General features: G+C 32.0%; 1 protein-coding gene across 8 annotated transcripts in view; it reads right to left on the bottom strand.

The window, feature by feature from the left end:
* Positions 1-16,896, bottom strand: part of CNKSR2 (connector enhancer of kinase suppressor of Ras 2) — a 303,713-nt gene that overhangs the window by 223,172 nt on the left and 63,645 nt on the right. For all 8 annotated transcript variants that reach the window (XM_030934668.1, XM_030934669.1, XM_030934670.1 and 5 more), the window contains exons 3-4: positions 11,877-12,079; positions 3,322-3,409 (exon numbers count right to left, since the gene is read on the bottom strand). In XM_030934668.1, the coding sequence (XP_030790528.1) occupies positions 3,322-3,409; positions 11,877-12,079 (291 nt within the window). The remainder of the gene's footprint in view (positions 1-3,321; positions 3,410-11,876; positions 12,080-16,896) is intronic.

The raw sequence follows: 16,896 nt of genomic DNA, 5'->3' as shown, positions 1-16,896 counted from the left end.
TCTTATTTTCTCAAGTATTTACCTTGAGCAATTAACAACTTGATTAAGATAAAATAGATAAAATGGTTAAATTACATTTGAGCAGGAATATATTTAAAAGGGGCTATATACTCAATATGCTCATTTATATTTTTATTTTAAGATGCAGATTTAGAGGCTGTTTCATAAATTGTTTACTTTTATTTTCTGTATTTAAAATATTATAAAGGTAACACAAGTGAATAGAAAGCATATACACATAATTTAAAGGAGGCTGTCCATCAAAAATAAACATTTTTAATACTGATCTTCAAAGAATATTTTTCCATTTAATTGAATAAAGGTTTAGAAAATAAAATACATCTGACAGGTAAATATGGAACAAAGTAAAACAAAAGAACTGACAGAAAGTCAGAGTAACAACTTAAGTAAAGGCATTTATTACAGGAAAGACCAAAGCAACAGCACTAATTGTTTCTGCATAATTCAGATTGGATTATTGTAAATATTCTTCCTTATAGTTTTCTGTAAAATGTTTTTAACACTATTCAGACAACCAGTGATAACCAATAACATGGAAAATGGATCTAAGAAGGTTAGAAATGAACAGACCCATAAGCAAGCAGAAAAAGATTTTTAATAAATACAGTTTAGAGAGGACCAGTTCAGGTAAAAAGCATATTGTCAAAACTTGAGTATTAAAAAGGAATTTTTCACTCTGTATTTAACATTTCAAAATCTGATTTAAAATGTTCTTCAACATGTTTGAATTTTTCCCTCAGCACCCAATTCAGATTTCACCGTAAATGCAGCTCATGAAAACTAACACCAAAAGGAGAAAAAAATCTCTGACATTTATTTTTCAAAACAAAGTTCCTGTTTTACTTCCTTTTATCAAGTCTCTTTACTCCTTACCCATTTTTGTAAATAACATTACTTTCATCTTTGTTTTTCACTTTACATTCATCAGCTATTTTTATTTTATTTTACTTTTTTAACTTTCATTTTAGGTTCAGGGGTACATGTGCAGGTCTGTTATATAAGTAAATTGGGTATCATGGGGTTTGCTGTACAGATTTCATCACCTACGTAATGAGCATAGTACCCGAAAGGTAGTTTTTCAATCCTCACCCTCCTCCCACCCTCCACCCTCGAATAGGCCCCAGTACCTGTTCCCTTGTGTCCATGTGTACTCAATGTTTAGTTCTCACTTACAAGTGAGAAGATAATGGTATTTGGTTTTCTGTTCCTGTGTTAAGTTTGCTTAGGATAATGACCTCCAGCTCCATCCGTGTTGCTGCAAAGGACATGATCTCATTCTTTTTTAGGGCTGCACAGTATTCCATGGTGTATATATACATTTTCTTTATCTAGTCTACTATTGATGGGCATTTAGGTTGATTCCAAGTCTTAACTATTTCAAAATAAATCTCATTTGATTCTTACAAAAACTTTGAGGTAGATGTGATTACTTCTGTTTACAGAGGGTGAAAGCAATGACACGGTTTGTCCAATGTGGAATCATCATGAAACAGGGCTGAGTCTCAAATCCTCCAAGATTACCACCATGACCCATGTATTTTAAACTTCAACAAAGTTTCATCTTGCAAACCAACACTTTTGTGCTTATTTCTTAACTAGTGACAATCTAATTCACCATTTCTGTGTTTGAAGTAGAGAACATAAAAATGGTACAGTAGAATAATTTTAGGTTAAGCTGATATCCATTAAGGAAGGCATCATGGCAATTATTTCAATGCTGACAAGTAGCGTGTGGGTACCTGTCTCATTGTTCTGATTCAGTTGCTGACAGTGTTCTAAATGAAGCTTCAGTTCTTTGTGAGAATTCTATTTAAGATTTTAAAACCAGTTTCTCTTTTTTTCCAAAAGTGTCGTTATAACCAACCTTATGTGACGAAAGTGTTGGGGAGGGGAGGAGAAATCTCTTTAAAAGGCTTCAAATACAATGATCCAAACCCATCACAACTGGGAATAAGTAAAATAAATATAGTAGATTAAACAAATTCCTGCAAATGGAGGTTTTCAAAAGAAACTGACATTAACTTTCTCCTCTAATTTTAGTATTATTTTAAATGTAAGCGGTTAATATCAAGAAGCACTTTCCTTTTACTTCATAGTACCACCACTTTGTGTTAGAAAGGGGAAAAAAGCCATTTGTGACAGTTTATTTTTAGATATTGATTATCTCATCTTGCTGCAAAGGGAATAAAAATAATTAAAGCTGAGTGAAAAATAATTTGAAGCATAGCATATTTCAAAGCATAACCATCATCATAACTGTTCAGATGAGATTTCTTGAAAGCCTGGTAATAAATGCATGCCCTAGATTTTTTTTAAAGTCTACACCTTGCTTATTCAAATTGGCCTCTTTTACTGGCAGCTTAAGTTTAATTCCTGTCTTCAGGCACTTCATACAATTCCAATCAAATGCAGTGATTAGTATGTATATAATGGCTGAATTAGATGATTAGATGAACATTAACTGTTTGCAAGCTAGGTAATTTATTTTAAAGTAAAACTTAAGTATTTGTCTAAGCTGTGTTCCTTTGGCAAACTTAAAGAGGTATTTCTTCAATGTACTTAACACTCTTTTTTTGTTTTTTTGATAACTCAAATTCATTTTAGAAAATAAAAATTCATTTCGAAAATATAGAAGAGTCTAAATAAAATCACCCATAGCTTTGCCATAAAGAAATAAACACTTAACTATTTTATTTCAATATTTTACCTATTAATCCTTATTATTCTTGCTACTACAGGTAGCAAGAGACTACAGAGTCCAGAAAAACTTGCTACTGAAAGGAGATATCATCACATAACAGTAGAAAAAGAACAGATTATTTAAGAGATAATTTACAACCACTGATATATCATGCCTATAATTACATTTCCTCTAAAAGATATGTTTGGATATGTTCTAGTCAATTCACCCAAGTCTCTTCCATTTCTCCTTGCCTTATACCAGACTTAATTCAAACATTTATATTAGCTGCTGGACCCTGAAGGCATCTGGTGTGGGGATCCCTGGCTTAGATAATATTCGAAGTGGAAAATCAGGTAATTAGATCATTGTTAAAAGCTATTAGACATATTTGTTTGTATGTGTACAGGTCAGGTTCCTTTTATATCTTCTGGTAAGTTAACTGAGCTATATGCATAGTTTCCCAATAAATAATTACACATTTCATTTCTTTAGAATGATTTGTCTTTGAGAAACTTCTAAACCAGTATCTTGCAAACTCTTGGTACACAGGATACTTTCCATTGTTGGAATATGAAGTTGCTAATAAATTAACAGAAGGAAAGTTTGTCAGCTAATACCTGTTGCACAATTGTTGTTAACTCCAGGCAGAGTTGTATGACATTATTTCTTGTAACTGAATAGTCTGTCACAGCAGCAAATGGTGACCTATAAAGGGAAAAGGAAAATTGTGATTACTAGTAACAGCTTTTGAAAAGTCCCAAAATATAGTAGCCTAAAACGAGTATTTTTCAATAATATGAAATAAGTTGTTCTGAAATTTGCATACTGACAAAATTATTCAGGACTTATTTCAAGGAAAGTTTTGAAAGAAATGATTGGAAGAAAATTAAATTCAGGAAATATAATGTTTGCTTTCTACCAAATTTCTCTCTTTTTAAAATTCTTAATTATTTAGAAGTTCTTTGGTTCTTACAAGGTATTTTCACTATATCTAAAACAAAAAAGGAATACTTTAGGCAAAGATAACATGTTAGTTTATTTTCAAAAGAACCCAAGATTCTGAGTACAGTATCTACTTAGAATATTCACAATTAAGAGCTAGTAATAACAACTGCTAAGGTTCACTGAGGGCTCACTATGTGCCAGTTACTATTCTAAATGCTTTACATGTATTAGATAATTTAATCTTTACAACCATGATGAGATAGGAACTTATTATTCTCATTTTACAGATGAGAAACATAAGGTAAAGAAAGATTAAGTGACTTACCTAAGGTCACACAACTAGTAAGTGGTGGACCTGTATACTTCATACTTGACATATTTTCAAGTGTTTGAAGCAGCTCATTTAGTCATGTGTGTATTTCTTTTTACACATGGTTATATTGAGTTTGGTAATATTTTGTTGAGGGTTTTAACATCTAAGTTCCTGCAAAATATTGGTCTGCAGTTGTTTGTTTTTTGTTTTTTGGGGGGTTTTTGTATCAGGATAATGATTGCCTCAAAAACTGATATAGGAAAAGTTCCTGCCTTTATTTTCTGGAAGAGATGGTTTAGAAATGGTGTTATTTCTTCTTTAAATGTATAAAATTCACCAATGAAATCATTTGAGCCTGCAGCTTTTCTCCACACCCTGAGGCGTTTCTAGGTAATATTCTCTTTCTTCAATAGTTATAGGATTATTCAGAGTATCTAGTTCATCTTGGGTTATGTTTTACTACTATTTTTCAAGGAATTGGTCTATTTCATCAGAGCTACCAAATTTATGTGTGAAGTTATTTGTAATATTCCTTCATTAACCTTTACATTTTGATTGACTTCTCTATTGTTTGTTTTCAATTTCACTAATTTCTGCTCTTATCATTAAGAGGATCTTATTGCTCCGTGCTTATTTTGTTCTTATTTTTATATTTTCTTGAGATGGGAACTTAAATGATTGATTTGAGATCTTTCTTCTTTTCTGATATAAAGCATTCAGTGCTTCTGATATATTTACTACATATATTCCTGATATATTTTGAATATATATATTTCTGATATATAAGCATTCAGTGCTATACACTTCCTTTTCAGTACTGCTTTAGCTGTCTGCCACAAATTATGATTTGGTCTTTTTTCAGTCTGTTCAATGTATTACTTTTTATTTTCCATGAGACTTGACCGTTGGATTACTTGTAAGTGTGCTGTATGAGTTAATAGTTTCATTTTATAATCTGATTTCAATTCTCTTAAACTTGCTGAATTTTGTTTTATGATACAGATATGGTCTATCTTGGTGAATGTTCAACGGGTACTTGAAAAGAATTTTTGTTCTCCTGTTGTTGGATGAAGTGCTCTAAAAATGTCAATTACATGCTGTTGTTAGGTGGTGGTGCTCAGCTTTTCTAATCTTACTGACTTTCTGTTTAATTTTATCTATTCTTGAGAAAGAGGAAATGTAATCTACAACCGTGGATTTGTCTATTTACTCTTTCATTCTGTCAGTTTTTGCTTCACGCACTTTAAAGCTCTGTGGTTTGATATATACATCTTACCAGTGATTTCTGTTTCTTCTTTTTTGATTTACCTACTTATACGCGCATCTGTTACACTTTGGTGGGTTTTGTTTTCTATCAATATGAATATTCACATATGTTCATATATGAATATTACACATTACACATTAACCCTCTGCTTTTCATATCTGTTTGTTGCAAATATTTTTCCCAGCTTGTCATCTTATACTTTGTTACATTTTTCATTTTTATGTAGTCAACAGTACATTCCTTTGTATTTTATTCCATTTGAAAAATACTTAGAAAGTCTTTTCACATCTATAAATCATTTTTGCCTATTTTTTTTTGTTTTCTTGTAAATTTATATTTTCTTCTTAGATATCTGATATATCTAAAATTTATTTTAGTGAAGAAAAATAGATAATGCTCTATCATTATCTATTTTCCAAAGGCTTAACCAAGTGCCCCACTACAATTTACTAAATGGCCCTTTCTTTTTCTGGTGGTTTTAACATATTGTTTTCTAAATGATTTTATATATGGTCATGTGCTGCATAAAATGACGTTTTGGTCAACAACAGACCACATACACCACAGTGGTCCCATAAGATTATAATACTGTATTCTTACTGTACCTTTTCTGGGTTTAGATATGGAATAAATCCTTACCATTGTGTTACAATTGCCTATAGTACTCACTACAGTCACATGCTGTACAGTTTGTAGCCTAGGAGCAACAGGCTATACCATACAGCTTAGGTGTGTAGTAGGCTGTACCATCTAGGTTATGTAAGCACATTCTATGATTTTGGACAACAAAATTGCCAATCCTTATCATTAGCAATGCATGACTATACCACAGTGTATTATAGGCTCTCTTTCATGAACTTATCTATTCCTACTCCAAAACCCAGTATATTTTTTCAAGATAATTTACTTAAATAAAAGGAGACATAAGAATTCTAAAAACTGAATTAGAAAAAAATGTGATTAATCAAAATTCTCAGTTAAAAAATTAACCTCTTTAATTGTAAGCAGAAACCAACTTTTAAAAATCCATCCTAATGGAAGATTTCTAAGACTGGATTGTAAAGGTGGTTGTATAGGTGTTATCAAAATTTACTAAAACCCATCAAACTGTATACTTAAAATAGGTTAATTTATAGAAAATTAGGCCTCAATAAAAATATTTTTTTTCCGACAGGTAAATAATTTATTTTTACAATTCAAAAGTTCTTTTAAGGAGAACTAAAGAACACAAAATTCATTCATAAAGAGAATTTATAGAATTAAATGAGCAAAAATGAAAAATTATTTTCTCCATATTACAAATGCCTCTATAGGATAAGGCCCAGGGGAAAGACCCATTCAAATCTGGGCTTTCCTTTCCCAAATAAAGTGTTTGGCACAACCAACAAGCTGTCATGAGACTGACAGGCCTGACAGTTGAAAGGTTTCTAGAAGTGGTCCCATGACTTTTCTGTGGAGCTTCAACATAGTGTACACAAGAGGTGTCTTAACAAGCTGCACAAACTCAGGCCGAACTATGCAGCACACTGTTCCAGAAAAGTTAAACTGAAGGAAAAAAAAGGTCCACATGAAGTAGGTCTCCTATTGCCACTGGTTAACTCTGTCGTTTCTCATGGAAAATTAAATTCACTGGCTGCCCAGGACATCAGTGGAATCCTGATCTCCTGGGGTAGGTGAGAGCTGGAGAAACAACTTGGATTTAAGCATCTCTGGGCCAGGTGGGAAGGAGACAATGATGACCAAGGATGCTTTCCAGGTGACTTAATAAAAATATTTTTTAATGAAAAATATAAGCACTTCTAGGAGAATATCATTATTTTAAAAAATTACTTTGGGAGGCCAAGGCAGGTGGATCATGAGGTCAGGAGTTCAAGACCAGCCTGGCCAAGATGGTGAAACTCCGTCTCTTCTAAAAATGCAGAAATTAGCTGGGCATGGTGACAGGTGTCTATAATTCTAGCTACTCAGGAGACTGAGGCAGAAGAATTGCTTGAACCTGGGCAGCAGAAGTTGCAGTGAGCCGATATCATGCCACTGCACTCTAGGCTGGGCGACGGAGTAAGACTTTGTCTCAAAAAAAAAAAAAAAAAAAAAAAAAAAAAAAAAAAAAAAAAAAAAAAATTACGTAGAGACCATTTTTGCTGCATTGAAGCATAAAAACTGTCATTTTAAACTAAGAATTCAAAAATACTTCTAGCATGATTAGAAAAGAGTTTCGATTCCTAGGTTTGAAAAGGTCAGAGTCTGTTTATAAAATCTTAAAATTTCATTAAGAAGTGATGAGGTGATGCACAGAATGTTTGTTTCATTTTGTTTTACCATAACTACTTAAAAGAATCTCACTTGATTTTCAAATACAGAAAAGAAAAAACCTATTTGATCACTAAATGCTTATAGCAAACTGAATTCCAAGACATGTTTTCCACTTTCCTGACCATTCATATTTTAAGTAGGACAAGCTTCTCACTCAAGATTAAATTTCAAGAAAAAATGAAAAGAAAAATCTAAACACATACCAAGGAAAACAGATTTTATTTTATAGTGATTTAGAATTACCCTAAAGTTTTTATCTTAGAGGCAAATCACATACAACTGTACTAACAGCCATTCTTAGCCAGCAGATTTTAAGGTTTGGTATGATGATTTGGGCTGCATCTACATATAAACAAGGGTAAAATGTCAGGTGGCGTTCCAATCTTTGTGGCTTAAAGATCATCTATGAGAGTAAAAACAATAGATCTCTGTAGAATAATTGAACATGATCCGCACGCATGCACACACACACATATACAAAAACAAAAACAAAATCAAAAACAAAAATAAAGAAACTGTTCTTAAGTGTGAAGAAACCCTCAAGTAGAGTTCAGGGTACTTACAAGAAGAACACAATTACTCTAATTAAAGGAAATTAAATTCATAGCAAGACAGCTTTTCGATGCCAGAAAGAGAAAAAAAGATAAAATCCTTGGATCATTGCTAAGTGGTTGTTACAGGAATTATCCTATTTAGATCTTAAAAATTAAGCAACTGTACTCCTTAAATCATCATATAGCTAATACAATGCTTATATTTCTCTCTGGCACAAAAGTTTATGATCCTATAAGAAATTATTCTTTGTACATTATAGCTAAACAAAAGCATTACATTTATAAAAAGGTTATTAACAGTTCCGAAATCCTAAACAAATTAGAAACTAATAAGGAAAACTAAAAGGTTAATAAGGAAAATCTGGAATGCCTTACTATTTCTCAGGTTGGCACTGCTGAAACCTTAGGGTAGTCCAGGAATAATAGTAGTGCTAATGTCACTGCTCTTCCCTGGAATAATTAGTGCCAAGTGAGAAGCAATGAGCACATGAGAGAAAATAAGACCAAACAATGAATCACATTATCTGGTAGTGTTTAATGTAGTTTTCTTGGTCTCTGTAATATTTTTCCTGGTATAAAATTAATTTGTCCTATAATTTCTTATCATGGAAGAAGAAATTAGTTTAACAATTTTCTTACATAAGACAAAAAATTTCAAAGAAATCTTAACAAAAATTTCCTAGTACCTTAAACTCTTATGCCGTCAATATGTAAAAGGTTTTCAAAGATATAAAGAGATCTCATTGATCCCATCAAAACAGGATGGCCTTAAAAAGGTATTTTATAAACTATCAGAATTGGGTATTACTGGTAAAAATGAAGGCAAAATAAACTTTGTTTAATAATAATTTTGAACATTATTACTAATGTTACTGTACAACATAACACTTGTAGTGATCTGTAAACTTCTGAGTATAGATCGATTTGGCAAAGCCACAGAAAACTGCAAGAAATATAAGGTGTCAAAAACAGTAGGATGTAGGTTAAAAATAGACAAGTAAACCATGCATTGAAAATAAACAGTAAAGCTACCAACTGTGATTCACCTCTGAGACTATTCCTCTGGGAAAGTCTGGTGTTTCACTGAAATCAATATTTTAAATAGGAGAAAAAAACGGAATTGTATTAACCTTAGATTTTATCTTATTTAGGAAATGTAAGGAGCTGGTCTTTGAAAGAATATCTCATTTAAATGGAAGCTCCATTGAAACTGGAGTTTTTGTGAGTCATAAATATTATTTTCCTAGTACACTATTATGCCTTAAACACTTAAAGGTTTTTCAATGATATAAAAAAAAAAAATCTCATTGATCCCTTTAAAATAGAATAATCTTGAAAGGTATTTTAGAAACAATTAGAATTAAATATTAATGTTAAAAATGAGATAAAACAGTAAACTTTTACCATAAACAGCGAAATAAACCTTTTCTATTAATGAAGTTCTATGTAGCAATTTCAGATACTGAGGCCCAAAACAGAAAAGTGGTAGTCTTATTTAGCTTTTGAAGATAAATAGCAAAATGTAAATAAAGGTTTATATGCCACATCCCTTCCTCAAAATCCTCAAGAATTAGTCAGCATTCAAAACAAGGTGTAGCATGACAAAGGAACATGAACGAAAAAATAACAGGACTTCACTGTCAGACAAAAATCGATTCAAAGTATAACTTTCACACTAGATGAATGACTTTAGGCAAGTTATTTCACATTTCATATGTAAAATGGAGATAACAATATCTGCTTTGTGAGAATTCAATGAGCCGAGGTATATATATGTATGTATAAAGCATCTAGTTCAGCATCTAGAATAAAATTGAATTTTTTTTTACCTATTTTTTATTTTTCTTTCTCCTCTTTCAAGTGACATAAAATAAAAACTGTAATAAACCCAAATCATATTGCTGTGGACGCACATTTTCTCCAAAATGTAACAAAAATTTTGTAATGCCATAAAACTTATAGCTGTTTAAAAATGAAAACAGCTGCTTAACATGAAATTAATCCTATTTAATGTGCAAAATTTTTATTCTTCAACTAAAATACTGTATATCGAAGGAATAAACTAAAGTTAAAGATCAAATGCTTGGCAGTATTCATTTGCAGGGTTCATTTTAAATCCCCCAAATTAAAGCAAATCTGCACTGACACACTGTGTGTGTGTTTATGTGTTTTGGTAGGTGTGTATGCACATATGTGTTTTGTAGGTGATTTGGCACTTACCAAAAGCATTTTATTACATAACGAAAGTAATGCCACCATAAAAAAATTGGTACAATAAAATCTCAAGGACTACTATAGTGTGGGAAATGTATGATTTTATAAATAGCCATATCTGTCATCAAGAAGTAAAAACATTCTCTATTCACTCTAACAATTTATCCATCTAACAAATACTAGGGTAAAAAATATATAAATGAATTTACTAAATGAAAATATCAAGGCTGGGGAAATGTATAATTATAGGGAAAATGAGAGTAAAAGAATATATAATTATAATCAAGGATGTGTTCTTTAAGCCTTCTGATTACTGTGAAGCCTACCAAAACAAACATATTATATTAATAGTACTTAAGGACTAAGCCATATTTTACTTACTGACCATTCATAACTTTTGGAATGTATATATTTAAAATTCAATTAATTTAAACACTTGATAATGCGGTTTAGACAATTATGAAAATTACATTTTAATAATGTTATAATGCAAAAGAAACATGCAGTCCATTAATTATCAAAAAGCTAGTAATATATAGTTTAGTGTTTCATATTTGGATTTAGTATCATCACTTTATATTATGTATAAGTATATATAAAATTAAGGAAAATTATCTCAATTTTCACCTTAAAAATACAAAAGCTTTACTTTTAATATAAGACCTCATGTTTCTAAAATGCCAAAATGTAATACTGGCATGTGTGTGTGTGTGTAGGAACACATATGGATATCCTACTGACATTTATTCAAGAAAGAATTCTGATAATGTGTATTATCAGAGTTTCTTATGACAGACAAAGAGCATTTTTTAAATTTGATTATGTAGCCATTAAACATAGTACATACCCCTTACCAAAAATTCCAAAACTGAAAGAAGAGAAATTTAGTTTTTTAATAAACAGTTGCAATGTGTTTTAACATTATGTTTAACCACATACAGTATATAATGTAAATCTAACCTTTCCATTTCATATTACAAGAGTTTTATACTATTTTACATGTTCCAAAACAAATGAAAGTCACCTAAACTTAAAAAAGTCTAAAAGTGTGTTTATGATATCCAAAATAGTATAATGTAATTAATAACAGAGAACGAATGAAGTGAGGCCAAGGAGACACACAAGGCATGCTATGAAGGTGTCAGTGTCTAATTACCTATTTAAAACAGTTTACAGCATCACAATGGTCATTTCCTTAAGTACAACCAATTAATATGAATAAAAAACATCAGGATACAAAGCAGTAGTATAATAAACAAAAATTTATAAATTTTATTATGACAGCCAAATAATGATTTTGCTTATAAAGCAGCAAGGTATTTTACAGTTGTCGGACTAATTATTGATTGGCTACTTAGCTGGATATCAAATTTTATAAAGGTTTAATATCTGTTTAATACCCCTATATTGTGGGGTATTAAATCTAAATGTCTAAATCATCATTAGACATCTATTAATTGGTACTCCTCTGCCTGTCCAATCCTTTCACAAGAAAATGCAAAATAATGTTATATTCAAACTGGTGTCTGAGGAGAGGATACTTATGAAACACATGGAAGACTTTACCTGTCCAACCAGGCAAGCAGACTCTTGGCTGCTCCAATCAGATCCACAACTGAGGTCAGAAAGTCATTTGGCAATTTTCGGCTGGTCCTCCCATCATAATGGCCACTCCTTCTCCTTCCTGTTATAAAATTCTGTAGATTTTTGGCAGATGCATTCAACTTGTGAGAAAGGGTTTTTAGATTTTCTGTTTCCAAGCCATAATTCTGAATTATAAAAAAGAGAGAGAATATACTTAAAGTCAATTTTATTCATTCGTGAAAATATTTACTGAATACTTCATTATGCACAGGCAATGGGGTAGCATTAGAGTTACAAATGAATAAGATAGGATTCCTGACCTAGTGGAGCCCACAGTTAAGTGACTATTTGGGGAGATGTCATATAAAGAAATTATAATAAAATGTGTTAAGTACTAACATGAACAAAGAAAGATAAGGGCATTGTATCTTAGAACTATGCTACCCAAGATAGCAAGATTGTAAGAAATAATAAATTTATTTTTTAAAACCAAAACCTAAGTTTATTTACTTGTGAAATTAATTATTATCAACAATTATTTTTGAGTATATATTCAATTAACAATACGCATGGTCAGGAATGTAGGTACTAGGAATAATTCTGCTTCCCCAAAGTTAGGAAAATAAACACAACCAACAATAACAAAATGAAAAAGCAAGAAATAAATCAGGTAAATAAACCAGATTTAAAAATATATGTACTCTACATAATGATGCATAAAAAGTTTCTTTTATAATATGGCATCAGGAAAAACTCTGCTTCCTAAGGGAACTAATACAACTTCTCCTTTTTGTAATACAAATTATGAAACTAAAATTATTTTTGTTTTTGTCCTGGCTATATTAGCTCACAACTAAACATGAAGCACACCAAAAGCAATCATAGTGACTTTTTGGTAAGTGTATTTGTTTTCTTCTTTTCTTTGTTCTCACATTTCAACTAATATTTGTTAATTCATCCTAAATATCTTGTCTATTATACCTTATTGCAGAAAGGGGTTATATGAATAAGTATAATAAGCCTTTTTACTATCTTCAAATAGAAAAGGATTGTAGGATCCCTTCAAACTTTGGGGAAAGTTTTCATAAGTTACAATTAAAATGTAAAGCACCTAACTGTGAATTGTAAAACACCCCTTAAAAAGGCTGGTTAATATTATCCAAGGATAATCTTGATTAAACCACTTAGCAGCATGCACATTACGGTTGTGCGTAAAGTTAAAATTATTACCACCTTACTGAAAATGGCAAAACCCAAAGAATGTAAGAATTTGCTTGGGCCTGGGAGGCTAAGTTTGACTTACCTTTTCACAGTTGGGGAAACTGAGGTATGGGAAGATTTCTTTCTTTTCTTTTCTTTTTTTTTTTTTGCTTAAAAAACTCAGTACTTAAACTAGACAGAGTTCAGAATGGAACTACAAGTCACCAGGACATCTGTGAGTAGATATGTCTACCACATTCCTTAGCATCAATATTCTACTCCTACTCTCAGAAACATGGTAACAATAATCAAATCAAAGTGTAAGATGAAGAGTGAAAAAGGAAATTAAGTCATACAATAATATTATTAAGTCAACAATCACTGGGTACCTACTTTGTACAACATTTAGGTGTCTTTTTTCCTATGGCAATTTAAGACACGAGAAAACTTAGTGGAGACAAAATGAGGGGAGAGGAAGGTTCTGATGCCTAAACATTAACGTTACCACTACAGATTTAATGGTGATAAAAGTCTGCTTGCCTTTTGCTGAGAATTCACATATTTATTAAAATAACACTTTCTTCTTAAGTTATAAATTTTTCTAAAATAACATAGTATTAATATGTTAAATATTCACTGCTTAATTTGAACTGTAATATTCTTCCCTCAAGTTAAAAGACTTGGCTTGTGCAAATAAAACAACATTCTATTCAAATTATATTGCATCTGAGAATGGATTATTTGTGAAATGTGGGAGAGTTTGTCCAGCTGGTCACTATAGAATGAAAGAAATCCTCTCATGTTTATAGAAGATGCTCTCTAATGACTAGATAAGAACAATTTATAACTATACAAACTAACTGTAAATGATACTTCTTCTGTAAATGTAATTGCAAATGAAAATACTGAAAAGTATTTTTAGAAGTTTTCCCTGTGTTAAAGCATTTTTCTAAAGTAAAAAATGATGGCATTTTTCATTTTTGTATATAAATGATTTTAATAAGAAAACATTTGTCTGCCAACAAAGTATAGTAATCTCTTAGAGAAGTTCAAATCATAACAATTAGACAGAAGCCTACTCAATCAACCTGGTAACTGATATTTCACTCTGTAGCCACTAGCCTTCATAAAAGATTATTTTAAATTATTTCTCTCTATATAACACTAGCATCTCAAATGATTTATAAGGAAAGGTAAAATAATATTAGTCTTCTTATAAATAAAAATCCAAAGGCAAAGTAAAACTATTTCAGTCTTCAAAATTTAAGAAACTAAAATTATTATTTGTCATATGACTCAATAATTAGGGAATACAATAATCATCCGGACAAAACCTGGAAGGATACTCTCAGAAGGTCTAACTTGGAAACCTCCTAAAAATACATTATGCAGAATAGAGGTGAAAAATGTGGAGGACAGAGAAATGCAGAGGCAAAAAGAATCTTTAAAAGATATGTAGCAGAAGATGGGGAAGGAAATTCTTAAAACTTGTTCTAGTTAATGAATGTAACTACACTAATGATCCAAAGAGATGTTTAAAAAATTTAGAAGATATAATAGGTTAGAAGCTCAACTGTATGTAATCAGATTTATGTGCTACTATTTGAACAAAAAAGATTAATTGATCTCTGAAGTTAATTTTTTAATTTTTAAAATTTATTTTCTTTCATTTTTTTAAATTTATTTTTTATTTTATTATACTTTAAGTTCTAGGGTACATGTGCATAACGTGCAGGTTTGTTACATATGTATACTTGTGCCATGTTGGTGTGCTGCACCCATCAACTCATCAGCACCCATCAATTCGTCATTTATATCAGGTATAACTCCCAATGCAATCCCTCCCCCCTGCCCCCTCCCCATGATAGGCCCCAATGTGTGATGTTCCCCTTCCCGAGTCCAAGTGATCTCATTGTTCAGTTCCCACCTATGAGTGAGAACATGCAGTGTTTGGTTTTCTCTTCTTGTGATAGTTTGCTAAGAATGATGGTTTCCAGCTGCATCCATGTCCCTACAAAGGACACAAACTCATCCTTTTTTATGGCTGCATAATATTCCATGGTGTGTATGTGCCACATTTTCTTAATCCAGTCTGTCACAGATGGACATTTGGGTTGATTCCAAGTCTTTGCTATTGTGAATAGTTCCTCAATAAACATACGTGTGCATGTGTCCTTATAGCAGCATGATTTATAATCCTTTGGGTATATACCCAGTAGTGGGATGGCTGGGTCATATGGTACATCTAGTTCTAGATCCATAAGGAATTGCCATACTGTTTTCCATAATGGTTGAACTAGTTTACAATCCCACCAACAGTGTAAAAGTGTTCCTATTTCTCCACATTCTCTCCAGCACCTGTTGTTTCCTGACTTTTTAACGATTGCCATTTTAACTGGTGTGAGATGGTATCTCATTGTGGTTTTGATTTGCATTTCTCTGATGGCAAGTGATGATGAGCATTTTTTCATGTGTCTGTTGGCTGTATAAATGTCTTCTTTTGAGAAATGTCTGTTCATATCCTTTGCCCACTTTTTGATGGGGTTGTTTGTTTTTTCTTGTAAATTTGTTTGAGTTCTTTGTAGATTCTGGATATTAGCCCTTTGTCAGATGAGTAGATTGCAAAAATTTTCTCCCATTCTGTAGGTTGCCTGTTCACTCTGATGGTAGTTTCTTTTGCTGTGCAGAAGCTCTTTAGTTTAATTAGATCCCATTTGTCAATTTTGGCTTTTGCTTGCTGCCGTTGCTTTTGGTGTTTTAGACATGAAGTCCTTGCCCATGCCTATGTCCTGAATGGTATTACCTAGGTTTTCTTCTAGGGTTTTTATGGTATTAGGTCTAACATTTAAGTCTCTAATCCATCTTGAATTAATCTTCGTATAAGGAGTAAGGAAAGGATCCAGTTTCAGCTTTCTACTTATGGCTAGCCAATTTTCCCAGCACCATTTATTAAATAGGGAATGCTTTCCCCATTTCTTGTTTCTCTCAGGTTTGTCAAAGATCAGATGGCTGTAGATGTGTGGGATTATTTCTGAGGACTCTGTTCTGTTCCACTGGTCTGTATCTCTGTTTTGGTACCAGTACCATGCTGTTTTGGTTACTGTAGCCTTGTAGTATAGTTTGAAGTCAGGTAGCGTGATGCCTCCAGCTTTGTTCTTTTGACTTAGGATTGTCTTGGCAATGCGGGCTCTTTTTTGGTTCCATATGAACTTTAAAGCCGTTTTTTCCAATTCTGTGAAGAAACTCATTGGTAGCTTGATGGGGATGGCATTGAATCTATAAATAACCTTGGGCAGTATGGCCATTTTCACGATATTGATTCTTCCTATCCATGAGCATGGTATGTTCTTCCATTTGTTTGTGTCCTCTTTGATTTCACTGAGCAGTGCTTTGTAGTTCTCCTTGAAGAGGTCCTTGACATCCCTTGTAAGTTGGATTCCTAGGTATTTTATTCTCTTTGAAGCAATTGTGAATGGAAGTTCATTCCTGATTTGGATCTCTGCTTGTCTGTTACTGGTGTATAAGAATGCTTGTGATTTTTGCACATTAATTTTGTATCCTGAGACTTTGCTGAAGTTGCTTATCAGCTTAAGCAGATTTTGGGCTGAGACAATGGGGTTTTCTAAATATACAATCATGTCATCTGCAAACAGGGACAATTTGACTTCTTCTTTTCCTAACTGAATATCCTTGATTTCTTTCTCTTGCCTGATTGTCCTAGCCAGAACTTCCAACACTATGTTGAATAGGAGCGGTGAGAGAGGGCATCCCTGTCTTGTGCCAGTTTTCAAAGGGAATTTTT

Source organism: Rhinopithecus roxellana, chromosome 7 (assembly GCF_007565055.1).
Source record: "Rhinopithecus roxellana isolate Shanxi Qingling chromosome 7, ASM756505v1, whole genome shotgun sequence".
Classification (NCBI taxonomy): domain Eukaryota; kingdom Metazoa; phylum Chordata; class Mammalia; order Primates; family Cercopithecidae; genus Rhinopithecus; species Rhinopithecus roxellana.
The sequence above is the reverse complement of the archived record's forward strand: the minus strand, read 5'-3'. Positions and strand labels throughout refer to the sequence as shown.